The 27,509-nt window shown below is 37.8% G+C and overlaps 1 protein-coding gene across 2 annotated transcripts in view; it reads left to right on the forward strand.

Moving 5' to 3' along the window:
- Gabra3 (gamma-aminobutyric acid type A receptor subunit alpha3) overlaps nt 1–27,509 on the forward strand; it is a 170,970-nt gene that overhangs the window by 136,273 nt on the left and 7,188 nt on the right. For both annotated transcript variants that reach the window (XM_070039556.1, XM_070039557.1), the window contains exons 7-9: nt 1,619–1,762; nt 12,978–13,130; nt 24,653–24,864. In XM_070039556.1, the coding sequence (XP_069895657.1) occupies nt 1,619–1,762; nt 12,978–13,130; nt 24,653–24,864 (509 nt within the window). The remainder of the gene's footprint in view (nt 1–1,618; nt 1,763–12,977; nt 13,131–24,652; nt 24,865–27,509) is intronic.

Here is a 27,509-nt window from a genome sequence, read left to right on the forward strand (position 1 = left end):
AACTTGTTTGAAGCTCTGGACACCAACCACAGAATCAGAACAATCTGAGGACTACCATTCAAGGAAGTAAAACTGCACAGTCTTTTACACATGCTCCTTTTCCTCATTCTGTGGAAGCTTTGAATGTTTGTAATGATTAAGAGTAAATCTTGGGGCTGGGAAGGTGGCTCAGTGGTAGAGTGCTTGCCTTGCATGCATGAAGCCCTGGGTTCAATTCCTTAACACCACATAAGCAGAAAAAGCCAGAAGTGTTGTTGTGGCTTAAGTGGTAGAGCTTGAGCCGAAGAGCTGAGGGACAGTGCCTAGGCCCAGAGTTCAATCCCCATGACCGACAATAAAAAGAATTAATCTTTCAAAAAAGTATGACAATTAAGAAGTTATATTTACCTTAATAGGGGTCCCCAAACCCGTGAAGGAAGAATGATATAACCAAAACAAGAAAGAGGAGAAGAGGGGAAGTATGCAGTCAAGAATCCAGTGTGTATCCTACAAAATTAAGACAAGTGAGGAAAGGCATAGGCTTAGGAGAGATGAGTGAGAATGTTGGAAAGAGTGATATTGATCAAGATGTAGTCTATTCATAAACTGCTTTGTTAAATGACCACTCCTTTGTACAACTACTGAAAGATATTTTGTAGCAAAAGAAAAGAAACAAGCATGTAAACAATTGTAATTTCAATATTCTACTTTCTATAATGGATGCTAGTACTAGGTGGACAATCAACACTGTAAAAGAAGACTTGATCAACTCTATGAAGTAATTAAAGCTAACAGACACCCATACAGCACTCCACCCGATGACATCAGAGTGAACATTATTCTCAAGGTCATAGAGAACATTTTCTGTATGGATCATGTATTAGTCTTAATTGTCTTTGACTCTATATTCATTAAGTGTGAGTCAACTAATCTGGTAAAAATGTAACCCATTGCTGACAATATAAAATCCAAGATAATGCTTACAGGTGGATGCTATAGTAGCTGAATTATGCTTACTTCAGATTTTCCTGAGGTTTATCATATACCAAGGCCCAGGAAATGGAGTCATTTGACAACACAACTAAAGGCAAGGACATATTTGTAGCATTATTGTATAGTATCTATTCAAGGAGCTTTTACTGGATGGATGGATGGATGTATGGATGGATGGATGGATGGATGGATGTTTGGATAGAACACTTCAGTTAAATATAGATGTGAACCCAGAACTCTTTGGGAATTAGAAGTTGTATTTAAATTTCATTCAAGTTTGGTATCATGGATGATTGTAGAGAGCTGCGAGAGGCCGCACCTGGAAGATGGCGCCGGCTTCCGCCCTCCGCCTTCCCGATGGCGAGTGCTCTCTGTGGTAAACAACTCCTTATATGGCTAAGGCAAAGAATCTGGCTTGCTTTCCGGGCACCTGAACCTATTGGTGGTTCCCACGTGGCGTATCGGGGTTGGCTACCCAGCGGGTACTTAAGGCTGTGGGGGAATTCTCCCCGGGGTTGGGGTCAGAAGATTACTCAAAGGTCCTGAATAAACTGCAGAGAGAAGAGTTCGGTGTCGCGTCTTCCTTGCTGGTCGAGGCGGTAGCGACAGATGATCAACCTTCCTTCTTGACTTTTCTCTACCTTAGATGCCTATACAACAGCTGAAGTGCTTTACTCTTGGACTCTTGGAAAGAATAAGTCTGTGGAAGTGGCACAGGATGGCTCTCGCCTGAATCAGTATGACCTGCTGGGCCACGTTGTTGGGACAGAGATAATCCGGTCCAGTACAGGTATTTATTGATTTTATTTATCAAACATTTATGGAACCTCTACTCCATGCCAACCACTGCTCTGAGTGTTTATAACTTATTTAATCTGCAAAACATGGTTGTGACAAATGATTATTCTAATGAGGAAAGGGAGACATACAGAAGGACATTGATATGGTCCTCCAGCCCCTCATAGTTCTGCAATTATAGAGGCAAAATACGAACTCAGGAAGATTAGCTCCGAATCCCTCTTAACCAGTGTCCTGCTGCCTCCTGAAGAATGAGGAAGAAGGTCAAGTGGGGGGGGGAAACAGAGAGGCCACAGTGGTAGAAAAGCTCAGCTTTGATCATAAAGGTTTCATTCTTAGTTCCTCCAGAGTTGAATGTAGCAAATTAATGACTCCAGTAGAGTCGAACAGCTAGGAGGTCAAGAGAATAGCTGTGGAATTATTTTCCTAAATACATCACTTACCTCAGGACAAACATCATTGGGCAAAACTCCAGGTTTTCTGAGGGGTTACAGTTACATGAGTAAGGTAATGAGTATATTTCCTATCGAGCATTGTTACCCCCTCCTTTGTTTTCCCCCTGCTATCCCTTCCCTTCCCACCTGCCCAACTCCTCCCTCCCCCCCAAAGTTGTAAAGTTCGTTTTCAACATAGTGTCTTGTACATCTACAAAACTGCAGGTTTTCTTAATAAGCAATTCTTGGATAGTGAATGAATGGAATTAGAAACAAATGAAGTAGAACAAATGGAATAGAAACTATGTTCTGTAGCCCTAAGTTTTGTCTACTTACTAACTACCAGTTCCAGGAGCCTGAGGAAAGAAGTACCTTGAAATCTCAACTAAGTGTGATGCACATTTGGCAAAAATGGAAAACACACTTAGTTGGCTATTGTTGGAGACTTATTTTCAGGCATCACTTGTTTCTGTGAATTCACAATTAGAAATGAAATAGGACACTCTAATTTTTTGTTTCATTCTTTAGACATCGGTTGTTATTTCAGAACGTCACTACCTATTGTCTTGTCTGCCCTGTGCTCCTCCACTCCAGGACCAAAAGAGTGTAGCTAAAAAAGGTAGTATTTGGCAGACAAAAAGGATTTCGAAATCTGGAATTAGATAAGGTAAAAGACTTCTCTTGTCAAAGACCAGATGTGAGAGAGACCATGACCCAAAATGGCACAGTGTAATAGCACAGCCAGAGAGGGCTTGGCCACGGCTCAATTCACTTGTGTCCCTTTCACATGCACAAACTGCCAGCCACTTTTGAGATGACTCATGAGTTGTCCAAGCAGCCCTAGACCCCGCTTCCTTTGGTTAAACCACGGTTCCTGCTTTTGTAAGGGTAAATGCACATTCATAACAAGAAAATTAAAAGGACACAGAGAGCTCAATATTGCAAATTCAAATACGGCCAACCCCTCTGTATCTGTGAGCTCTTGTAGCTTAAAAATAGTTAAGTTTTGCGGGATGCTGGTGGCTCACACCTATAATCCTTGCTACTCTGTAGGCAAAGATATGAGGATCACGGTTCAAAGCCACACTGGACAGGAAAGTCTGTGAGACTCTTATCTCCAATTAACCACTAGAAAACCAGAAGTGGTGCTGTGGGTCAAGTGGTAGAGCGCTAGCCTTGAGCTGAAGAGTGTAGGCACAGCGCCCAAGCCGAGTTCAAACCCCACAACTGACCAAAAATAAAAAAGTAGGGCTGGGAATGTAGCTCAGTGGTAGAGCGCTTGCCTTGCATGCCTGAGGCCCTGGGATCGATTCCTCAGCACCACATAAGCAAAAAGGAAAAAAAGCCAGAAGTGGCGCTGTGGCTCAAGTGGTAGAGTGCTCTCCTTGAGCTGAAGAGCTGAGGGCCAACGCCCAGGCCCAGAGTTCAGGCCCCACGACCGGACCCAAAAAAATAAAATTAAATTAAATTAAAAAATAAGCTTTATGTCTATTGACCATATACACTTTTGTCAGTTTTCTAAACAATATTGCATGAGAATATTTACACAGCACTACATTATAAATTATAATATATTATTATATATTATCATATTGTTATTATAAATAATGTAGTATTATTATAAATAATGTAGTGATTAAAGTATAGGGAAGATGTGCATAGATTCTGTGCAAATACTGCACAATTTTACCCATGGGATCTGAGTATCCCCACTTTCTAAAATGTTTTTCTTAGGATTTCAGTGTATTAACTAATTGTTGTACTGCTTGGTAAGTAAGAAGATTCCTTTTGCATTTTGTATAAGTATTTTATATAAATGCAGCCATATCATCAATACAGTTTTTTGTTTTCTTGTCTTTTTTTTTCTTTTTTCTTTTGGTCGTGGGGCTTGAACTCTGGGCCTGGGCATTGTTCCTTAGCTCTTTAGCTCAAGGTGAGCACTCTACCACTAGAGCCACAGCACCACTTCCGGTTTTCTGTTGGTTAGTTGGAGATAAGTGTCTCATGGACTTTCCTTTCCGGGCTGGCTTTGAACCGTGATCCTCAGATCTCAGCCTCCTGAGTAGCTAGGATTCCAGGCCTGAGCCACCAGCACTGGGCTATCAATACAGTTTTACACATTGATTTTTACTTACATTACATACATATTTTCATGTGACTAATATGATCCAAATAAGATATTCAAAAAATCTAGTAACATGGTTAACAATTACAATAAAGACATTCTTTATTACCTATTTTGATTTTTTAAAGTAGAAGTAGAAAAATGATGATCCCATTTCCAAGGCCAGAGAATTTTTGACAATAGCATTTCATATGCCGTCAGTGAAAACTGTTTTTCATTGTGAAACTCAACAAAATAATATTTTCATATTTAATGGCCTCATGTACATAGATTCAAATGTATTTAAACAATTATCTAACATATATCATGTATGTTAATGCTATAAATGGTACTGTGATGTCCCATTTTCTTTTTTTTGAATTATCTTTAAGTAGTAGTACAGAGTAGTTGGCACTCAACAAATCAATAATAATACAGTGAATCTTGATCAGTGTCACCCATTTCAACATTCTCACCCACCCCTCAACCCACCCCTTCCATCACTTTTCTTAATTATTTAGGATATGTATTGAGGTTTTACATTTTTTTTTTTTTTTTGTCGGTTGTGGGGCTTGAACTCTGGGCCTGGGCGCTGTCCCTCAGCTCTTCAGCTCAAGGCAAGCGCTCTACCACTTGAGCTACAGCGCCACTTCCGGTTTCCTGGTGGTTTATTGGAGATGGGAGTCTCACGGTCTTTCCTGCCCGGGCTGGCTTTGAACCGCGATCCTCAGATCTCAGCCTCCTAAGTAGCTAGGATTACAGGCGTGAGCCACCAGCGCCCGGCTGAGGTTTTACATTTAACAAAGCAGTTTATGTATACAATGCATCTTGATCTGTATCATCCTTTCAACACATTAACCTTTGATTTAGCCTTTCTGTACTGTTTTACTCCTCTGTAATTATCAGCCTGTGATACAGACAGGATAATTGAGATTGCTCTTTCAGAATATTGATACATTTTAATAAAATTAACACATGTTAACAAACTGATAATCTGTAAGGCTGAACAAGTCACACTCCCATTGTTAGTGTAGGAGCATGCCAGTTTCCACTTGCTTTGGTAATGCTGGCAATATGAATAGGATTGCACTTCCATGGAAGAGATGTAGAAATTTTAACCCAAGTTCCTCAGAATGTGACCTTATTTGGAAATGGCGTCAGTATAAATATTGGTGAAGATGAGATCATACTGAAGTAAGGTGATCGCCTAACTCAATATGAACACTGTTGTTATGAAAAAGGAAAATTTGAAAGAGAGAAAGATACAGAAGCAAACAGACACAAAAATAGAGACAGAGTCAGAGACACAGAAAAAGAGAGACACAGACAGTCAGAGAAGGATTTTCCTGCATATTATACAAGGAGCCTAGAACTGTTGAAACCAGTTTCAGACTTCTGATCACCAAACACCTGAGGTAATTATTATTGTGTTGCCCCATCCAATTACTTCGTTATGGCAGTACTTTGCTGTGCTATGTCATGATTGTTAGCAAACCACCGTATCAGGATATCGTAATTTTAAAACTTTATGATAAGGCAATTAATCCATGTACATGGTGTGAAATGAATAGTGATCAGTTTTTGAGCATTTCATAGGTCCTAAGCTGTATTGTAAGGACATGAGTCAAGTCAGGTTTATTGATAAAGAAATAATGGATAAGACAGATTACCTCAGGTGGTTGACCCTATACTTATACAATTGTGGTTTTACTGATTTTTTCCCTTAAAGGGTCACTTAAATTCTCCCTATTCTGAATAACAGTGCACAACTCATTTCATTTACCTCTTACCTTTTCTCTCTCCACTAGGCTCATGTGAAGTCTTCCTAGCACCAGATCATAGTTACCTGTCAATCCTTTTGCTTCCAAACTTCATCTCCTTCTTGCTTCTGATATCTAAGGGCTAAAAGTTTGTTTTCCACTAACAAAACAGATTAAAATGTATGTTTTGTTCTTGTGAGAGCTAGAATAATGGCTCTTCAAAGATGTCCACATCCTTAATCCTAGAACCTCTTGGTGTGTAAGTTTATATGGCAGAGGCGGATTGAGGTCACAGATGGAATCAGTTCCTTATCGGCTGATTTCAACTTGTAGTACTTAGCCTGGATTTTCCTGGTAAGCCCAGTGTAATCATACAGGGGAGGCAGGAAGATAAGAGCCAGAGAGTAAGTGATTAGAAGGTACTTTGCTACTAGTTTCAAAGAAGAGAAATGGAGTCTAAGCCATGAAATGCAAGAGCCTGCCTGCTCCCTAAACTTACTAGAAAAAAATGCAGCTTTGTCACCGATGTACTCAGGTGTCAAAGCCTCATATTACAAAATTAGTATGTATGATTTTCTTAGATATCATTTAATTTTTTTTCTGTGCTAGTATTTGGGTTGGAACTCAGGGCCTCTCAGTTTTGCTTGGCTTTTTCACTCAAGGCTATGCTGTACTGTTTTACTTCACCACATTGAATTTACTTTACCACATTGAATCTCATTTTAAGTCTGCTAACCTCCAGAAGAGTAAGGGTTTAGCTTTGTTTAAAGTAGCATCTTTACAATAAAATTTAAAAGTACCTCAAGGAAACTACTATAGTTCTATACTCAAATTTAAAACTCTAATACTTTTTCTGTAGATGGATTTTAAAAGTTGAAATCAGAAGGGAACATTTCTGTTAGAATATGTTTTGTCCTTTGTTGGGATTATATTTCTTTCCTAGGCACCCAACCTGCAGCTTATAATTTCCTAGTGTCTTATAGAAAGACCCTCTGGCTTGCTATCTTTGACCAGGAAAGTACAAACGTCACTATGGTCATTAGTGTGGAGGTAAGGATAGCGACTGTTTCATGTGCACACCTTCAGCTACCTTCAGTTCCAGTCTCTTTCTCACCTCAAGTTTTGAGACTCCCTCAATTTGCAGCCTCCAATCTGGGTTCTCTTTGAGTTGTATCAACAAGATTCCTTCTGTTCCCAGCACCCTGTCCTGCCTCCAATCTATGCTGAGATGGAGGCCAAGGCCTGGAGTTTCCTCATTGTCTTCCTCCAGGACACCATGTACATTCAGTCTAAGGTTCTATGGAGAACTTTCTGTGTGGGCAACTCTCCTGATTTCTTCTCATAACATATAGCTTCATATTCTCACAATCCCTATTTGGAGTCTCAACAGGAAACAGAAGTAACTGTGTGTGCTCAGTCTACTGTCAGGCACAGGAACTCCTCCTGCCATTTTTTTTTTTTTTTGGTCAGTCATGGGGTTTGAACTCTAGGCCTGGGCGCTGTCCCTCAACTCTTTAGCTCAAGGAAAGCGCTCTACCACTTGAGCCACAGCACTACTTCCAGTTTTCTGGTGGTTCATTGAAGACAAGAGTCATAGACTTTCCTGCCTGGGCTGGCTTTGAACTGCGATCCTCAGATCTCAGCCTCCTGAGTAGCTAGGATTACAGGCGTGAACCACCAGTGTCCACCTCCTCCTGCCATTTTGCCTATATATTTTTTACTACTAGGTTGTCTCCATTTTATTTTTTGTTTTAAAATACCTTATTAGCATCTATTAGTTATACAAAGGTTCACTGTGATATTTCCTAACATATATGCAATGTAACCTTGATTGAGCTCACCCTCTCTAATAGTCATCCTTTTTCTCCTCTCTTATTTTTTATAAGGTTTGTTCTATTTTCATGCATGTATTAAAAATACTTCCACCATATTCATCCTCTTTATTTTCTGGTTATTTATATTTGGTACATAGTAATTGTCCATAGGAGTTTCACAAAAACATTTCACACATACATGTGTTATATTTTATTCACCTTAATCCCCTCATCTGCTTTTTGTTTCCTGTTCCCATCCACTCCTATTAGTCAACAGCTTTCAGTGATTTTCTTTATACCATGTTCATACATAGGCACAGCATATAACATATTCCGCCATCATTCTTTTTCTCTATCCCTTGCCTCCACATCCTCCTGACCATCCTACAGATACAATCATGTGTTTGTGTGTGTGCACGAATGTATATATAATAACTAAAGCAAGAGTAAGTGGGAGCATGGCACAAGTGATACAGTCCTTGATGAGCAAGTATCAGGATTTGACTTCAAACTCCAATGCCAACAAAAAGAAAGAGATCTAGGAAGAAAGGAAAGAAAAAAGAGAAAAAGACATAGAAAAGAAGAAAGAGAAAGGATTTCTTCAAAAGTGGTGGGGAGTTATTGACACCACTCCCTCTTTTCAACGTTGTCTCCATTTTTCCTCATTAGATAAATTATTGCATTAATCTTCAGCAAAGATCATTTATATCTAGTATCTTAACATTTGTCTTTGGTAGAAATTTGATAATTTGTTGAAGCAGCAGCTTTATTATAATTGCCTTTGTATGGAAAGCATAAGCAAGAAAAGACAAAGCACAAAATGGGGGACAGAGATGAAAGCAACATAAAGAAAAACCAAAGAGGTAGAAACAAAAATGGTACAAAAGGCATCATGAGAAAATAACAGATAGAGAGATGGACAAATACTCAAAAATGGATTTAAGAAACTATATTCACTTATTTTGCATAATGAGTTAATTTATGAAGCTACTTAAAAAATCCTCTTGGGGTTTCACAACCCTAGAAACTAGTTGAGAATGTTTTACATAGTATACTCAAATATTTCACACTTGACACAGATGGAGCTTAATAGGCTGGAGAGCAAAAGCAATAGGAAAATTCCCCAAACCACTTAAAAGGTTATCTTTCATAAGAAGCAGCAGCACAAAAGGAAACAGAAATGGAGGAAAGGAGGGAGGGAATATAACAGTCCACTTTAGAAAAGCATATTCACTTATAAAATATTAATTTGCTAAACTATTCTGCATTTGTGTGACCCATAGATAATGACTAATTTGTGAATCCATATGCATTCTGTTTGATATGGTACCCTTGAATGTTTCACACACAACACAGATGGTCCTTAACAAGTTTAATAAGCTGAAACACATGGGTAGAAATAGGACAGGAAAAGTTGGGGAAAAATCGTTCAATCTCATTAAATCTTCTCACTTTAGCAGAGAAGGTGTGGAGAGACAGAAGATATTAGCATTATATTTTCAAATACCTCCTATTCATCTAATTGATTTTGTTAAGCTTTTCAACTACATAGACAGTTGTGGGAGGTATGGCTCAAGTAGTAGAACACCTGCCTAGCAAGCACAGGGCCCAGTACCACACAAAAGAGACTCTCTAGAGTATGAAGATGAAAAGGTGGCAGTTCATTGTCCTTTTCACACTTTTCATTGGACCCAGTAAAAAGGAATGGAACATCCCCCTCAACATGGTGAAAAGGCTTCAGTTCTCACTGTGTAGAATTTCCTTTGCCTCTTTGAAAGAGAAGCAGCAGCACAGAGAGAGAAGGAAAGGCTGGCAATAGAGAGGATTGAAGAACATATAATTGGTTATTTTAAAATGATTGATTTCATAACTTTTCGAAAAGTACATTTTCTTTCCTTTTTAGATTCACAGACTGTAGCTAGTTCACAAATAATATTTTAAATACTTAATATCCCACATAATCAGAGATAGGTTTGGTAATAATGAGTTCATGAGTTTGACACTAAAATAGAGAAGGGTGAATATTGCCCAAACTAATCACATTCTGGTTCTCAGGAAAAATCAAATCTTAAAATCCTCAATTCCTTATCAGTGTGAAGAGAAAGTTGAAAAAAGGAAAAGGACAGAAGTAAAAATAGATATGGATGAGAGAGAAAAGAGGTATAGGGGAGAGAGAAGGAGAAATGGAATGAGGAAGGAAGAAAGAGAGAAAGAGAAGAAAAGATGATGCTATGTATTTAGAATTTTGAAGATTTAAAACAGGATACCGGTGGCTCACTCCGATAATACTAGTGAATTTGGAAGCTGAGACCTGGAAGATTGGTTTGAAGGTACCCCAGGCAGAAAAGGTCTCCAGAATTCTTGTTTCTAATTGACTAGCAAAACGCCAGGCTTGGAGATATGAGTCATGTGGTTGAGTGACAGCCATGGACAAGCAAGCTAAACAACACTATGAAGCACGGAAAGCATTTTGAACATAATAATTATAGTTCAGGCAATCTAGAGCTAATTCTTTTGGTTGGTTGGGGGGCTTGAACTCTGAGCCTGGGCACTGTCCCTCATCTCTTTAGTTCAAGGCGAGAGCTCTCCCACTTGAGCCACAGTGCCACTTTTGGTTTTTCTGATGGTTAAGTGGAGATCAGAGTCTCACAGACTTTCCTGTCTGGGCTGGCTTTGAACCACGATCCTTAGATCTCAGCATCCTGAGTAGCTAGGATTACAGGTGTGAGCCACTAGCACCTGCCTAGAGCTATTTTTTTTTAAATGTTTGGTTTTTTGGGGTCCAGTCCTAGGGCCTGAACTCTGGACCTGGGCGCTGTCCCTCAGCTCTTCACCTCAAGGCTAGCGCTCTACCACTTGAGCCACTGCGCTACTTCCTGCTTTTTTCTTTTTGCTTATGTGGTTCTGAGGAATTGAACCCAGGGCCTCATGCATGCAAAGCAAGCGCTCTATCACTGAACCACCTTCCCAGCCCTAAAATCTTTTTTTTTTATTGTAAAAATAGCATACAGAGGGGTTACAGTTCCATGAGCAAGGTAATGAGCACATTTCCTATGGAGCATTGTTACCTCCTCCTTTGCTTTTCCCCTACCATCCCTTCCCCCCCACCTCCCTATCTCCTCCCTCCCCCACCCCATGTCTGAAGTTGTAAAGTTCGTTTTCAACATAGCGTCTTGTATATCTCATTGTTACAGTGGGTCAACCTGTATCTCTATTTAAACTTTTTTTGAAATGGAAAAATCTATTAGCTTTGGAGAATATAAATTGGGAAGAGAAAAGCCTTAATCTAGACATGTTTGGGGATGTGCTATTCTATCCCTAGGTAGTGATGTTCAATAGGTAGTTGAGTATATATATATATATATATATATATATATATATATATATATATATATATATACAGGTGAATAGAGAATTCCAGGGCAATATAACAAATTACTACAAGTTGGATAGCTGAAATCAATGGAACTTTATTGTTCTGGAAGCTAGAAATCTGACATCAACACATGGCAAGTGTTATTTCTGTCTAGAACTCTGAGAATCTGTTTATGATTCTTCCCAGCTCGGTGGTGGCCAGCAATCCTTGGAGGTACCTCGTGAGTCTGTGCCTCTGCTATCCATAGTGTTATCCCTCTGTATGTCTCTCTCAACTTAGAAGACTATCAGCCGTATTGAATTTCTGTTCACCTTGCTTTAGTAAGGTTTCTGTTAACTATATCTGAAACAACCCTATTTTCAAATGAAATCATATAATCAGGGGATGTGGGTAAAAAATTCTACTGTATCTTTTGAAGAGACACAGTTTAACCCATAGCAGTCAGAAAGACCAGGCAGAAGGTACAGATTAGGGAACCATCAAAGTTTAAGGTATTAAAGACTGAGGCTTGATTGGAATACCGAGAGAAGGGAGGGAGAGAGGGAGGAAAGGAGGAAGTGAGAGAGAAGTATAAATCCTATATCCTGATGTGTGTCAAGTTTTCAAAATTCAAGGAACCATAACTGGAGACCAGAGAGGTCAGGGAGTTAGAAGGGGTATTTTTGGTCCCAACCAAAGAAGTCTAGTGGAATAAAAGGTAAGGGGATAAAGAAGCAGCCATGGAGCCCAACCTGTCTGGTTTGAATTTGAGAAACAACTTCCTTCCTGGGCAACCTAGCCCTGTGAAAGCTGTGAAGTCTCTCTGAACATCAATTTCTTCCCCTCTCTTATGAGGTTGTTGTGAGAATCAAGTTATCTTGAATATTTTTTTATCATCTTTAAATAGTTGTACAAAGGAGTCGCCATTTAACCAAGCAGTTTATCAATGCAGTCCTTCTTGGTCCATGTCACCCCTTTCCACATTCTCACCTATCCCTCCCATCCCACCCGTTCCCTCACTTTTCTTAATTTTGGTGTTATGTATTGAATTTCTTCTTGCCATTTAACAAAGCAGTTTATGCATACAACACATACAACACATCTATCTTGATCTGCGTCAGCCTTTCAATATATTCCTCCCCCAACCACCTCTTGTTTTTCTCAGTTCTGTAGCATATAGTATGCATTCTTGCCTGCGATCTCTCCCCTTCCCCCTTCATTCTTCTACCCATCTCCTGTTGGCCATGCCCTCTCCTCTTACAAGTACCCACTTCCTGGTTTTTATTTTGTTGGGCTTTGACTAAGTTTTTCTAAAGAATTATACCACTAAAGCATTCCGAACAGTCTATTCTACTTCAGTTAATTCATTTGTAACTTGGATACCTCCCAGAGTATTTATTTATACAAATGAAATATATATTTTTAATTTCATAACCTATATGAGTGTTTTAGAAGACAATAATTTCTCATTGTTTACAGGAAGAATGTGAATTTATTTGAATAAACTTGTATCAAACTTGCTCTAAGAAAACTGTACTTGTACATTGTCAGCTTGTTTTTTCACAATGAAAACATACCATTTTATGATGGTTAAAGACTTCTAGTTACTTGGGCTTGGGAGGCACTGGGGTGTTATATTTTGACTACAAAATTGAAGAGCTTTGTTAACTGAATTGGGGCCCAATTTGTTTGAATGATATATATGTGACTATATGCTATCTAATTTTACTTTGTCTTAAGGAGAATATGTCGTCATGACAACTCACTTTCATCTAAAGCGAAAAATTGGCTACTTTGTGATCCAGACCTATTTGCCATGCATCATGACTGTCATTCTTTCACAAGTATCTTTCTGGCTCAACCGAGAATCTGTTCCTGCCCGCACGGTCTTTGGTAAGTGTTGCTTCATTCAGCATGGAGAGAGACATTTTCCAATTTTATTGTTGGCAGTGGCCACATTTCTTATGAAAGGAAGGACCATTAAGTTCTCCTCCTCTTCTTCCTGCTCTTCTTTTCCTTCTTCTTCTTGGAAGTATTGGGCTTTCAACTGAGGGCCTCATAATTGCTTAGCAGATGGTCTTCCACTTGAGCCATGTTTCCGTACCGTCTTAATTTATATTTCTCAATAATATTGTGGATTTATGCCTAGGCTAGCTTGCACTGCAATCCTCCTATTTAGGCATCCTGATTAACTGGAACGACAGTTGTGTACCACCATGCTTAACGTTTTAATTGGTTGAGATGAGGTCTTGTGAATATTTTGCCTTCTTGGCTTCTAAGTATGATTTTTACTGTAGTCACACTGATCTTTGCCTCCAGAGCAGCTAGGATTTGAGGTGCAAACCATCAATGACCAGAAGCAACTCAATTCCTAGCAAGCAGGTCAGAAGTAGTGAGATTACTGAAATGCTGCAGGAACTGGGAAGTGAACAGAAACGTTCAGTGGCAAAGAAAATGAAGTTAATGCACAGACTAGGCAAAGTAAAGGGTAAGAAACCAAGCTAACAAAAGACAAGAAACTGGGGACTTTGTAAGGATCCAATTATTAAAAATGAACATCAAACTTTGCTTTTTGTCCTCTACTCATTTTGAAGGCATGAAGAAGGGTAGTTTCCTCAATCGTATCTACAACTAGAGGAATTTACTTCACCATATGTTTACTGATGGCTAGGCAGAAGTTCACTTGTCATTAGCACATTTTCTTTTTTTTAATTTTAATTTTAATTTTTTGTGAACATACTGTACAGAGGGGTTACAATTACATGGGCAAGATAATGAGTACATTTCTTATCAAGCATTGCAGCCTCCTCCTTTGTTTCCCCTTCACATCCCTTCCCAGCCTCCCCCCTGCCCCCAATCCTCCCCCCTGTCCCCCCCCCCGCACCAAAGTTGTAAAGTTCGTTTTCGACATGACAACTTGTACTTCTCATTGTTGCAACAGATCCGCCTGTATCCTTAAACGACTTGTTTTTCCCCATCTCCTTCACAAATTATACCGACATCAAATATAGTGAAAGCAGGGGTTATATTGTGGGGGAGGGACATACAAAGCAACAAAGAAATAATCTTATAAATGCATTAGAAACAAATGCATGAAAGAAAAAAAACATTAAAATACATATCTAAGGGTTCATTTTCCTAACATCACCTTATCTGACCTTTTCTGCTTGACTCATACCTATACTAGATAGTGCAAATAAGGGAAACCATGGGACCTATGTTTCTTTGGGCTTGGTATACTTCACTTAATATAATTTTTTCCAAGTCTTTCCATTTCCTAACAAATGGGGCAATGTCATTCTTTCTGATGGAGGCATAGAATTGCATTGTGTATATATACCACATTTTCTTGATCCATTCATCTACTGAGGGGCATCTGGGTTGGTTCCAGATCTTAGCTATGGTAAATAATGCTGCAATAAACATAGAAACAACTGCCCAGTAAATAAGTGGGCTAAAGACTTAAAGAGAAACTTCTCTGAAGAAGAAAGAAGGATGGCCAATAGACACATGAAGAAATGCTCAACCTCCCTAGACATAAAAGAAATGCAAATCAAAACAACATTGAGATACCACCTCACTCCAGTTAGAATGGCAAAAATCAAGAACTCTAACAACAGATGCTGGAGGGGATGTGGACAGAAGGGAACCTTACTTCATTGTTGGTGGGAGTGTAAACTTGTTCAACCACTTTGGAAAGCAGTATGGAGGTTCCTCAAAAGACTTCACATAGAGCTCCCCTATGACCTAGCAATCCCACTTTTGGGCATTTACCCAAATGTTTACAAACAAGACCACACTATAGCACATTTTCTTTAGAGTCTATCCATCTGTCTGTCTGTCTGTCTGTCTGTCTGTCTATCTTTCTATTTCCCACTACACTACAAGACTTTTCAGTGTACATGTAAGTTATACATTTAGTTTTCTACACACAAGGCGTTTCTACCACTGTCTTGAAGCTGTACTATGTCATTAAATAAATAGAAAATGATGTTCTAGACGGAAATAGTGTTTTAGGTCAGGTCTGGGATAAAGAGAGCAATGGAGAAAGAGAAAGAATAACCTACAAAATATGAAAAGCAATAAAAGTCAATAAGAATGTCATGATCCCATGGAAGTCAAGAGAGGACAAGATGCAAGAGGCAGAACATTGTCATGGGGGTGAATTCTACTGGGCATTGTGATCTTTTGGGTGCAGGAAATCTGGAAAAGAACAAGTTTAGTGATACAAAGGGAACAGCAGCTACATGAGAGTGCCTGGGTGTTGTCCAGTATTTGAGACAGAAGAAAGTAGATACTTGAAATATATTCCTGTACAAAATCCTGAAAAGCCCAATCAGAAAACATTTTTAAATTAAAATCTGACCTCCTAAAACATTAGAGGTTCTACTAAGAGGCCCAAATAGAAGAAAGAAGTGCAAATGGGAGTATTGATCATAGGAATTGATAGTATTGTAGCAGCAGGATAGGTGGAAGCATTCCTGGTTTTAGTCAACAAGAATGTGGTTTTTAAGATTATGTAAGAAAACAGTGAACCTGAATAAGGTTAAGTGTTATAACTAAGACTATGATGTATTGAATAGTGGCTTCAAGTGATATGTATGTCCAAGTGGCTGTAACTTGGAAATGTGATCTTGTAACAGTAATTATAGAGCTGGGCAGGGTGGTGTGCACATGTAATCCTAGCTACTTGGGAAGTACAGACAGGATAATAGCAGTCCAAGGCCAGACAAAGGACAAAGGACAAAAAATTCAATAACATCTTGTCTCAAAAACAAACTTGGAGTGGTCACAAACATCTATTATCTCTGTTACTCAAGAGGCAAAGGAAAACTGGTCTGAGGCTGGCCTCGGAACAAGTGCAAGACTATGGGGGAAAAAAACTACAAGCAAAGATGCTGGGAGGGGCTGGGAAGGTGGCTCAGTGGTAGAGCGCTTGCCTTGCATGCATGAGGCCCTGGGTTCGATTCCTTAGCACCACATATGCAGAAAAAACAAAAGCTGGAAGTGGCGCGGTGGCTCAAGTGGTAGAGCGCTAGCTTTGAGGTGAAGAGCTGAGGGACAGCGCCCAGGCCCAGAGTTCAGGCCCCACGACCGGACCCCCCCCCCAGAAAAAAGATTCTGGGAACGTGGTTCAAGGGGTAAAGTGATTGTTTAAGCAAGAGACCTTGACTTTAAGCCCCACTTACACATGCACAAACACACACACACACACATGCACACAGTCACACACACAGTAAATATAGACATGATAAGTTTAAAACCTTAATATGGAATTTGGAATGATCAGGATGGACCTTAAATGCAATGCCAAGTGTTATTCTGAGAGTGCAGAAGAGCATTCGACTATGGAGGAGAAAGCAGTGTGATAATGTAAACAGAAAACTGGAAGATGCTCCTGTGTTGACTTTGAAATGAGAGGAAGTGGCCCATGCACTCAGGAGGGGAATCAGTGTGTGTTTGGAAGTCAGGGAAGTCAATGGAGTATTCCTCTAGCACTTCTGGAGAGACTGTGTGTACATGCACACATTGATCTTAATCCAGTGAACTGATTTCTCATGTCTGCTGTCTAGATCTGCAACAATAGATTTATGCTCTTTTAAGTCACTAAAGTTGTGGTAATTTGTTACATAAGCCATACAAAATTAATAGGTACTCTTCCCATAAATCTAGTAGCATGGAGGAGTTGTGCCCTCAGTGGAAGAAAATGTTAAGAAAACACTCCACAGTGAAGGAGCACAAGAAGAAAGCATTTCCATTTTGGCCTGGATTCTGTGTGAAATATGAGCTTTCTTGAAAATTTATTTTTTAATTCAAACTTGACCTCCCACTAATTTAGAATTCTTAGTTACAGTAACTGTATCGATGCAAAAACCTCCAAGTTGAAATGTTAATTTAAAAAGTGATTGCAGAGATTTTAAGAACATAGAGCCAAGAATAGCCAATATTCTCCTGAAGAAGAGCAAGGCCAAGAGACTTGCTTAACAGGATGTCAGAATGATTAAAAAGCTGGAGTAATTAAGTAGTATGTTATTGGCATAAAGGAAAGAAAAATAAAGGCACACTGGAGAGAGTCCACATATATGAAAACTGATTTATCACAAAGATGGCATTGTAGACATTTAATCTGATATTGATTAAGGAGACTTAAACATAAAACAAAAATATGATCCTTCTAGAAGAACATATTAAACAATATCTTTGCAATTGTTGATAAAAATTCTTAGTATATAAAAGAAATGTTAAAGTGAAGTTCATACAAATTATAAATTTCTGATTATCAAAGGGGAACTTTAGGAGTAAAGAAGATCTCAAGTCCACAATCTTAACTTCTTACAAAGCTGAGATATGAAGATCATTTCAACTGGGCAGAAAAGCCTATGAGATTCTTATCCCCAATTAATCACCAAAAAAACAGAAGTGGAGGTATAGCTCAAGTGTACAGCACCAGCCTTGAGCAGAAAAAGTTAAGGACCACTACCCAGGACTTAAGTTCAAGCCTCAGTACTGGTGTACACACACACACACACACACACACACACACACACACACATGAATATCAAAACTATGTGTATATATGTATATATAAAAACATCTACGTGTGTTTTTATATATATATACATATATATGTATTTTGTGTGTATATGTATATTTAATGATAGGAGAATATATGAAACTGAAAATTAGAGAGGGGTACAGGAATATAGTTGAGGAGTAAACTTGTTTAAACTATATAACTATGAAATTGTTACAATGAAATTTCCTTCTATTATTTATGTCTGCTAATTTAAAATAAAATAAAATATAAATCATTATTAAAAGAAAAAATGAAGTGGTAATCCACAGACTGGGATATAATATTGCATACATGTGTAAACCTGACAAAAGAACTATATATGGATTCCAAATATGTCAAGAACTCTGAGCTTTCAGTAAGCGTCATTTTATATGGTCATATGCACATAGCTATTGAGCTGTTGTGATCCTCTCCTAGGAATATCCTCCTTTGTTTTCTCTATGCAATGCTTTGAGTGCTGTTTAATTAATCATGTCCATGTGTGATTATTTGTCTTTTACCATCCATCGGATTAACTTCTAGATTTGTAGTCATATTCTAGTTATTACAAATGAAGGAAACCATTCAGCCCATGTATCTTTGGATCTGGCTGACTTCACATATTTTTATTGTACTGTTGGCAGTTATTTCTTTTTTCTTTCTTTCCTTTTCTTTTGATTTATTTTCTACTGACAGTGGGATTTTTTTTCTGTAATCTTTGTCTTATCTATAAATTTATCTGATTCTGGGACGGGAAGGGGAATCAGAAATGGTGGGACAGTGGATGAACCAGTTCAACAGGGATATGCACTAGACAATATGTTGGAAATGAACTTCACAACTTATGGGGAGAGGAGTTGATCCCGTGGGTAGGGCTGGGGGAAGTGAGTGGGATAAAATGAGGGAGGGGGTAACACTGTTAAAAAACAAATGTACTCATTACCTTACTTATATAACTGTAAGGTCTCTATACATTTCCTTTACAATAGAATTTAAATTAAAAAAGAGCTCTTCCAATGGATGAACAAATATTTTCCAGAGAATATAAAAATGCCCCTAAGCATACAAATAGATCCATAGCAGCATTTTTTTGTTGGTTGTGGGGCTTGAACTCTGGGCGTGGATGTTGTTCCTCAGTTCTTCAACTCAATGCTAGTGCTCTACTGTTTGAGCCACAGTGCCAATTCCAGTTTTTTGGTGGCTAATTGGAGATAAGAGTCCATGCCAGGGCTGGCTTTGAACCACGATCCTCAGATCTCAGCTTCCTGAGTATCTAGGATTACAAGCATGAGCCACCAGTGCTTAGCTCCCTTAAGCAGCATAAAAAATTTAATGTTATATTCTTTTTAAAAAATTGTTAAGGTGATATACATAGGGGTTACAGTTATATGAGAAAGGTAGTGAGTGCATTTCCTGTCGAACTTATTACCCCCTCCATTTTTCTTGACTTTCCCTCCCTCAATGCCCCCCCACAAGTTGTACAGATAATTTCCAACATATTGTCTTGTGAATATCACTATTGCATTGATTCCTCTTTTGTCCTTTATCTCACCATTTTGTTGTTCTCCTTCCATTCTCTAATTCTCATAAACATATATACAATTCCAGGGCACCAAAATCAAATACAGTGACAATAGGGGATAAACCATAGTGGGGAAAACACAAAAGAAAAAAGAAACCATGTAGCACATTAAAAATCACAACAACAGTCCATAGCAGCATTTTAATGAAAGAAATGTAAACTAAAATCTCAAGATGACATCTGCTCTTAATTCTAGAATAACGAGTTAATAGTGATATTATCAGATATTGGATATCTTGAGGAAGAATTTGAGATCTCATAGACTGCTGGTAGGGATGTAAAATGACACCACCTCTTTGGAAATCAATTTAACTGATTCTTATAAAGTTAAAAATATATTCCCTATAATCTAGATATTGCTTTCCTAGGTATATACACAAGTAAAATGAAAATCTCCAAAAAAAATTCAAAAAAATCTGGAAAGAATTTTACTCATAACAGCCCCAAACTAGAGCACATACAAGTGTAAATGCATAGATAAATGAATGGGCACACACACACACACACACACACACACACACACACACACACACACATATGGTTGTGTGTATGTGTAGTATATAGATATACAATGTTTTAGATGAGTCTCAAAGACATATTAATCTGAAATATCTAGGCATAAAATATTATAGACTGTATAAAGTTATTTATATAAAACAATTCTATTATAATAGCAAGTTCCCTTTTGCCCACTCTCAGTCAATCCATCGCCCTGAAGAAGCCAAAGCTTTCTCTATAACATCATAACTTAGCCCTCCATGTTTTATATCCTGATTTGGGGAGTAGTTGTACAACTCCATACATTTGTTCAAAGACTTAAAAATGTACAAACTATTTTTCTAGTGTATATAAATTCTACCCCAATTTAAAATACAAATCTACTGAGACTCCACATATTTGAATTATTGGATAGACTTTCAAACAGCCATAGTGAATATATTTAAGTGAGTTTAAGTAATGTGAAAATTTTGGATGGTAAATAGAAATAAATTTCATAAAATAGGGAGAGGGAGAGAGAGAGAGAAGAGAAATGACATTGGAAATTGTAGAACTGGAAAGTACAGGTAAAAATTCAGTGATTTCTATATAAATAAAAGAAAATCTATGAACTGGACAATAGGTGAGATTACCTAAAAAGGAAGTTAAAATGTAAACAAAAAATGCATGAGAGAAACAGGCATATAATTTACTGAAAAACAGTAATAAAAATGTAATTGGAAACCTAAAGAAAATATAACTTCCATTAGAAATAATTAAAATATATGTCAATAAGGATACATTACGGTAAAACATCTGAAAAGAAAAGACAAAGAGAAGAACTTAAAGAGCTTCTTGGAAAAATTACGTTGCTTTTCAAATTCTATCCAATATACTGGAAACTTTCATAGAAACAAAGAAGATATTTTTGAACACTAATAATAACATAATGCTAAAAGTTATGATTATCATTAGACTTTCACTAAAGGAAATGCTTAATTTTATTCTCCAAATGAAAGGAAATATATTTTGGAAGGAAGACTGAAAATGTATTTTATAAAGAATGACTATAATATATAATATATATAGGAATGGTAAACAGACACCAAATGTATGAAATAATAACAGTGGCTCATAGGGCAAAAATACATGTAGAATAAAAATTAGAGTATAACATAATCTATGTTGAAATGGAGATACGCAGAGATCAAATGTTCTGTAGATTTTCAGTTTGAGGGGTGAAACATAAGAGATCAAGTAAAATGACAAATTAAGGTACACACTAACTGAATGTTTTCATCTCTTCTAGGAATGCAAATTTATACAAATCTATTCATATGCTTTACCATACAGTCTTGGATTTCTATTGCTAGATATTTACCAGATACATGAAAACAGATGCTCACACAAATACATAAATGAAATAATCCAAGTACCCCCCTTTTGTGTTTTACAGCACTTAAACTTTAGAAATAACTTTAGTACCCATGAATATGTGAATACATGAACTAACTTGTTGCATCAATACAATGTAATATTACTCTGAAAATAAAAGAAATACAATAAAGATACATAGAAAAGCATGGATCAATGTAAATACTGAGTTGAATGTAGGAAGACAGACACAAATGAATGCATACTGTATGATACATACATAAAATATGGAACTGTAGGGAAGAGTGTAATCCATAGTGAAAGAAAACAGATCAGTGGTAACTTGGGATCAAGGAGAAGAAGTTGTAAATAATAGGACCTAAGAAAAGCAGTGGTGTCATGACATAGCAGATATCTCAAAGGAGCCTAAATTTGCACAAAACTGTGGTCACGAAGTGATCAAAGGATACTAGAGATCAAGAAATATGGACTACAGCCTTTATTCTCTTGACTTTAAATTAAAGAAAAGGAACATTTACATGCAGTGAGGAGATTAAAAATATAGGCGAACTCATCACTCATAGAGCAGCAGAAAAAAATGGCACTTTGGCTCGAGTGGTAGAGAGCTATCCTTGAGCCCAACGAGGCTCAAGGACAACAGCCAGGATATGAGTTCAAGCTCTACAACCAACAAAAAATAATAGAGCAGCAAAATTGGACAGAAAGGGTTTGTAAAGAATGAATGGGCTACAGGATCAGATTCAACAAGGTAGTTTGTTAAACAAAAGTAATAATATATTAACAAGTAGTTATTTCCCCCCGCCATGAGAATGAAACGAATAGGTATGTGAAGTATAATTAATACTGATCATCTCATGGGTGCAGATGGGGGCTCATTTTGAACACTGTGGTCTGAAATGTTTTAAATTTTGTATCACAAGTACTTACCTCCATAAGGCACATACTAGGCAAATGGTAATGTTTCAAAATAAAAAGAGGCAATATGTCCCTATATTTGACAACACTAACACCAGAATTAGTAGAAAAAGCAAATGCCCCATGATTTCTGCAGAGTGAGGCCTGCAGATCAAAATTAATTCCACTCAGCACACATGTAGTTTAGTTAGACAAATACATGTTATCTGTTATATTTCTTTGGGCAGTGTGGGATATAACACTAGAAGTGTTCAAAGAAAGGCTTTCTAGAAGGATCTTGAAGAAACAGCAATAGAAGACAGGCTGAATCTTTCTAAATGCTGAGATTCTCTTTGTCTATCCATGAGGTGTACCAAATGCTTGATTGAGTGTTCTACTGGCTCTGAGTAGCTAAGAGCTCTCATAAGATGACAGCTCTAATTAAGCACAAGAGGCTGGAGCTCTAAAAAAATCTCTGCTGAAATAGAGCACAGAAGCACTAGTGTCATAGTACAGTTTTCCAGCCAACCACTAGCACACTGCTAAGGATGCATAGGGTGCATAACTGCATTTAATAATCACCATGAGTGAGATAACTTGTTTTTCTCATAAATCAGCCTTTCCTTGGAATGATCTGAGGATTACTAAGCCTTGTGTCTGTTCTCAGAATTTATGATATTACAAATTCAGATCATTCCTTTGCAATGATTTAACTTTTTGGTTCATTCTTGATATGGTGTAAAGTGTGTTTTTGTTTATATATATATATATATATATAATTATATAATATATATATAACTGTAAGGATACTGTACAGAGGAGTTACAGTTACATGAGCCAGGTAATGAGTCCATTTCCTATTGAGCATTGTTACCTCCTCCTTTGTTTTTCCCCTACCATCCTTTTTCTCCCCACCTCCCTACCTCCCCCGCCCCACAAAGTTGTAAAGTTCATTTTCGACGTAGTGTCTTGTACATCTCATTGTTACAATGGGTCATCCTGTATCCTTATTTCAGCATTTTGTTCTTCATGTTTGATTATTTTCTGCCTATTTGGTACAAAGGTACTCCTTGAGGGTTTACTTAAATCGCACTGAGCTTTGTCTAGTCTAGATTTTCACATCCACAACAAATATACAAGAACTTAAAGGAGCAAGATAAGACAGGAAAGGAAGCCCCAGAGGCTACCACACACATACTTAACTTGGGGTCATTAGCATCAGTGCTAATTAGCATTAGGATTTCATTCTTTGCTCTACTTGACCAGGCTTCATGAAGCTCCCATTCTCATCCTTTTCAGCCTGGTAACACTCAGCATGAGGTTCTAAGCATTCTTCCTGCAGTGCCTTATCAAAATGCTGCTATATAGAAATAGTAGGTAATGCTCATACATGGAGAGAGCAACAAATTTGTATCATCTAGTACTACTATGCTCACTTTACACATTGATAAAAATGAGTATTGGTAGAATTAAACATCTTGAACTCATATTATTAGCAAGGGGATTGTCCAGAATTCTGTTGAGCTTAGTCTGTCTATGCAGCTTATGCTGCTAAGCGCAACAAAATGTCATTATATATATTTAATATATATATTATATATATAATATATATATAATATATATATATATTAATATATATATATATTTAAATTTTGAAAAGATTTTAAAAGTTTAAGTACAAGTTAGAATTGAATTTTAAAAAAACTAAAAAGAATCAATTGAGTTAAAATCAGGCTCTTGTTCTATAAAATCCAACAAGATATATACTGGAATGGTTTTGGTTGCCATGAAGCTCATCAGGAACTGAGAGTGTAATGCCACTACAACCATTTTCCACAATAATTTGTTGTATTATGAGAAGTGAGCCCAGAATTAAACATGTGATCACCCTACTGAACTTAGAGTTTCCCCCCGAACTTGAGCCTTAGTTCTGGGTTATTGGATGAGAGCTACCAGGTTGGGGAGAGGGTTGAACAAGAGACAGAGGTCATGAGGAATCCACAGATTTACATGGTCATGTGGGAAATGGGTAGTCACAACAAATTGAAGCCCACCTCTGAAGTCTGTAAAAGCCCGTAACAGAGAGCAGGAGTCAGATGTTTCTTTCCTGTGCTGTAAGGAAAGTAACACTGATATCGATGAGTGGGCGAATAGTTAGAAAATGCAGATTTGGCTCAACGGTGACCTCTCCTCATCTGCAAGCTCTCTTATAATGACATAAGCTACTTATTCTTCAAGAGAAAAGTGTAGGCAGAGACCAGAGGACAACTATGACAAGGGCTACACTAAAGATGTCTATCACTGTGCCAACTGGGCTCTGGTAGTTACTAGGTCATGACCTTTACAAAAATAATAAAAGCAACTAAAAATAACAACGAAATACATAAATAAAGGAGACATCCTGAGTGGGGCAAAATAAAGCTGTTCCTCTTGAGTAGGAAGTCAGTGATCTCATTAAATACATGCTGAATGTCTTTCAGTCACATTTGGTTGTCATCTTTTCTCTCCCAGGTGTCACCACTGTTCTTACCATGACCACCCTGAGTATCAGTGCCAGAAACTCCTTACCTAAAGTGGCATATGCGACGGCCATGGACTGGTTCATAGCCGTCTGTTATGCCTTTGTGTTTTCTGCGCTGATTGAATTTGCCACTGTGAACTACTTCACTAAGAGGAGCTGGGCTTGGGAAGGCAAGAAGGCGCCAGAGGCCCTGGAGATGAAGGTGAGACGCAGCAAAGGGGGGACTGAGAAGCCCTTTTTCACAGACTGTATTGGGACCAGGAGTGAACAGCCTGCAGCCTGCAGCAACTCAGCAGGGCTGTGTGCTATTCACTGAGTCATCAATCCAGCTCTTGACAGGGGTGCTTCTTGGCAACCTAGAATTTTGACAGAGCAAAGGAAAGAGGGAAAGTGGCATGGAGAGCTTGCCGTCTTGTGGTCTGAGATCAAATATGTGTGATGCTTCTAGACTCCAGGGAAACCCATTGAGACAAAGGAACATAGAAGCTTGGACTCTTGTAAATGGGGATAACACTAACCGCTCCAGGGCTAGCTCCCCCCCTCACTTTCCATTATATTCACCTTAGGAGCAAACCCAGTGACTATCATTCCTTCTCTGTTTAGCTTATGTGGTAATGAAATGCTAGTTCATTTTCCCCCTGCCCACTGAAGAATTCATTCTTCAATATGCAAGTGGAATGCTACTTTCTCCATAGAAAGTGTCTAGAATCCCCTAGGCTCATTTAGCTTTCTACGGGCTGGCATTCCTAGTAGTAGGGCTTATTTGTACTAAGGTTATTTGCCTCTCTCATTACTAGACTAAACATTTTGATGGCAAAGGTTCATCTGTGTCCCTACACAGTATTTTGTTGCTTAAATTTATGGATCAATGAGGAAGGAGAGACAAAAAATTCAACAAATGAGATTGGTAGGAGTTAATGATAAATGAAGTTTGATCAATAGTGTCTCCCTTGGATGCTTAAAATTAGTCTAGGTATCTAGTAGATCTAGATAAAGATTATCCAAATTGATAAAAACAAAAAAATCTGGCAGCCATGATCCCTGATTCTAAGATCCTTCAAAGGATCACAGGGAAGAGAAATGGTAATAAATATTTGGCAAGCATACATGAAAGATCTATTCCAAACATACAGAATGGTGAGTTGGCAAGATTGGAAATATATGGTAACTACTTATTGGAGCACAACTTTGCTATAAGTTATTAAGAAAAAAAGTGTTTCATTATAGTCTAGTTGCTACTTTTTTGGCCTTCAAATGTATTTACTGTTCTATATCTTGAGTTATCAACTGTGACCAGAATCAATTGATGCGTCTACTTGTACTAAAAGAGAAAGGGAAATTGGTATATTTATCCTATGTCCCACCTTCTTTCTTTACCAGCAATATTTTGTTATGTTGCTATTTGTCTTGCCAAGTTGTGTAACATTTATGTTTCCTGTTCTCTTTTTTGCCACCATAATGCCTATAGCTGTTTTCATACTTTCAAATTTAAATGGGTTCTTGTCTCAAAATAGTCCTTTTATCCAATTTTCCATTCATTGCTTAGCTACCTCAAGGCGATCTTCTAAAAGTTTCTTTAAGAAAGTCTCATGGGAATCTCATATTTCTTACTTTTCTGCACATGTAAAATGTCTGGTCATTCTGTTGATAATTGAACTATAGTTGAGCTACTATATAATTTGTGGACCACATTCTCTTTCTGATGACTGAAGCATTGATTTGCATATTCGGTTCTGTCAGTGAATGTCATCAAGAAATATAAGACCAACTTGAGAACTTTGGACATCATAGGAAATTTTGTTTGATGGTGTGAAAATCTACCTAATATACATTTCATTTCTAAGTTCCAGTTACTTTTACATGGATGTATTCTGATCAATCTATGTAGATTTTGTTCCTAGGACATATGCATTCATGGCCTTGTATGCTGGAAGAAAGTTTTCTTGAAAATTTGTATTTGTTCTGTCCTCTTCCTAGAAGCACAGATTATGTGTATCATAGCATTTTTTGTTTTTTAATTTTTAGTCTTCCATATGTGCTCTTTCTTCTCTAATAATGTTTAACTCTTTATTTTCCATTTCCTTTTCACTCAATTTTCTCAAGCTTATCTCTTGTGTCCCTCGTCATGTTCAACGCTGTCTCTGGTACTAGTATCATGTATCATGTGTTATGTTTATATTATCTCTCACAATGCATTTTTATGTGTTCCATGTTCTTTTATGGGTTCTCTGATAATCTTTTGGTGACCATTTTCCTCCTCTATGCCATATTTTTTGCATCCCTCCCATCATCTGTTTTCTTTGGTTATTAACCGAAGTTGCACGGAGGATTTCTTTCCTAGCCCTATGGTGTGCATTTATTCAGAAGCATCATTTTAGGAACTGAGTGAGAGAGTGAGCAGGACAGTGGTGAGTACTTGAAAGTGACTAGAACACAGTGCGTCAGTTAACCTCATGTGCTGTCTCTGTCAACTCTTATGAAAACTCCCTGTACTTATTCTGCTTCTAACCAGTAAGAAGTTTTCCTTATGCATAGGAAAGCACTCCGTGTATGGTAGAGGTGTGTGTGCATGTGCCTCTGTTGCATGTTTGCTGTTAGAGCCCTTAACTCTCCAGTTCTACCTCGTCTGCCATTATATTGGAGTCAAACAGTATCAAAGATGCTCTCACTGCCAGAATTAAACAAGGATCATTTGTTGGTTCTCTTCAGCTACTTTACTTATTGAAATTCTGTTCTTGGTGTGAAAGACAGAAAAGCAGGATTCTCAGTGCCTCCTTCACCTTGACCTCATTTTCAATTATTCAGAAGCCCTTACTCTGGGGCATTATAAAAGAATATAAAAGAATT

This window comes from Dipodomys merriami, unplaced genomic scaffold, assembly GCF_024711535.1.
Source record: "Dipodomys merriami isolate MVZ:Mamm:240054 unplaced genomic scaffold, mDipMer1.0.p SCAF_3, whole genome shotgun sequence".
Lineage (NCBI taxonomy): Eukaryota > Metazoa > Chordata > Mammalia > Rodentia > Heteromyidae > Dipodomys > Dipodomys merriami.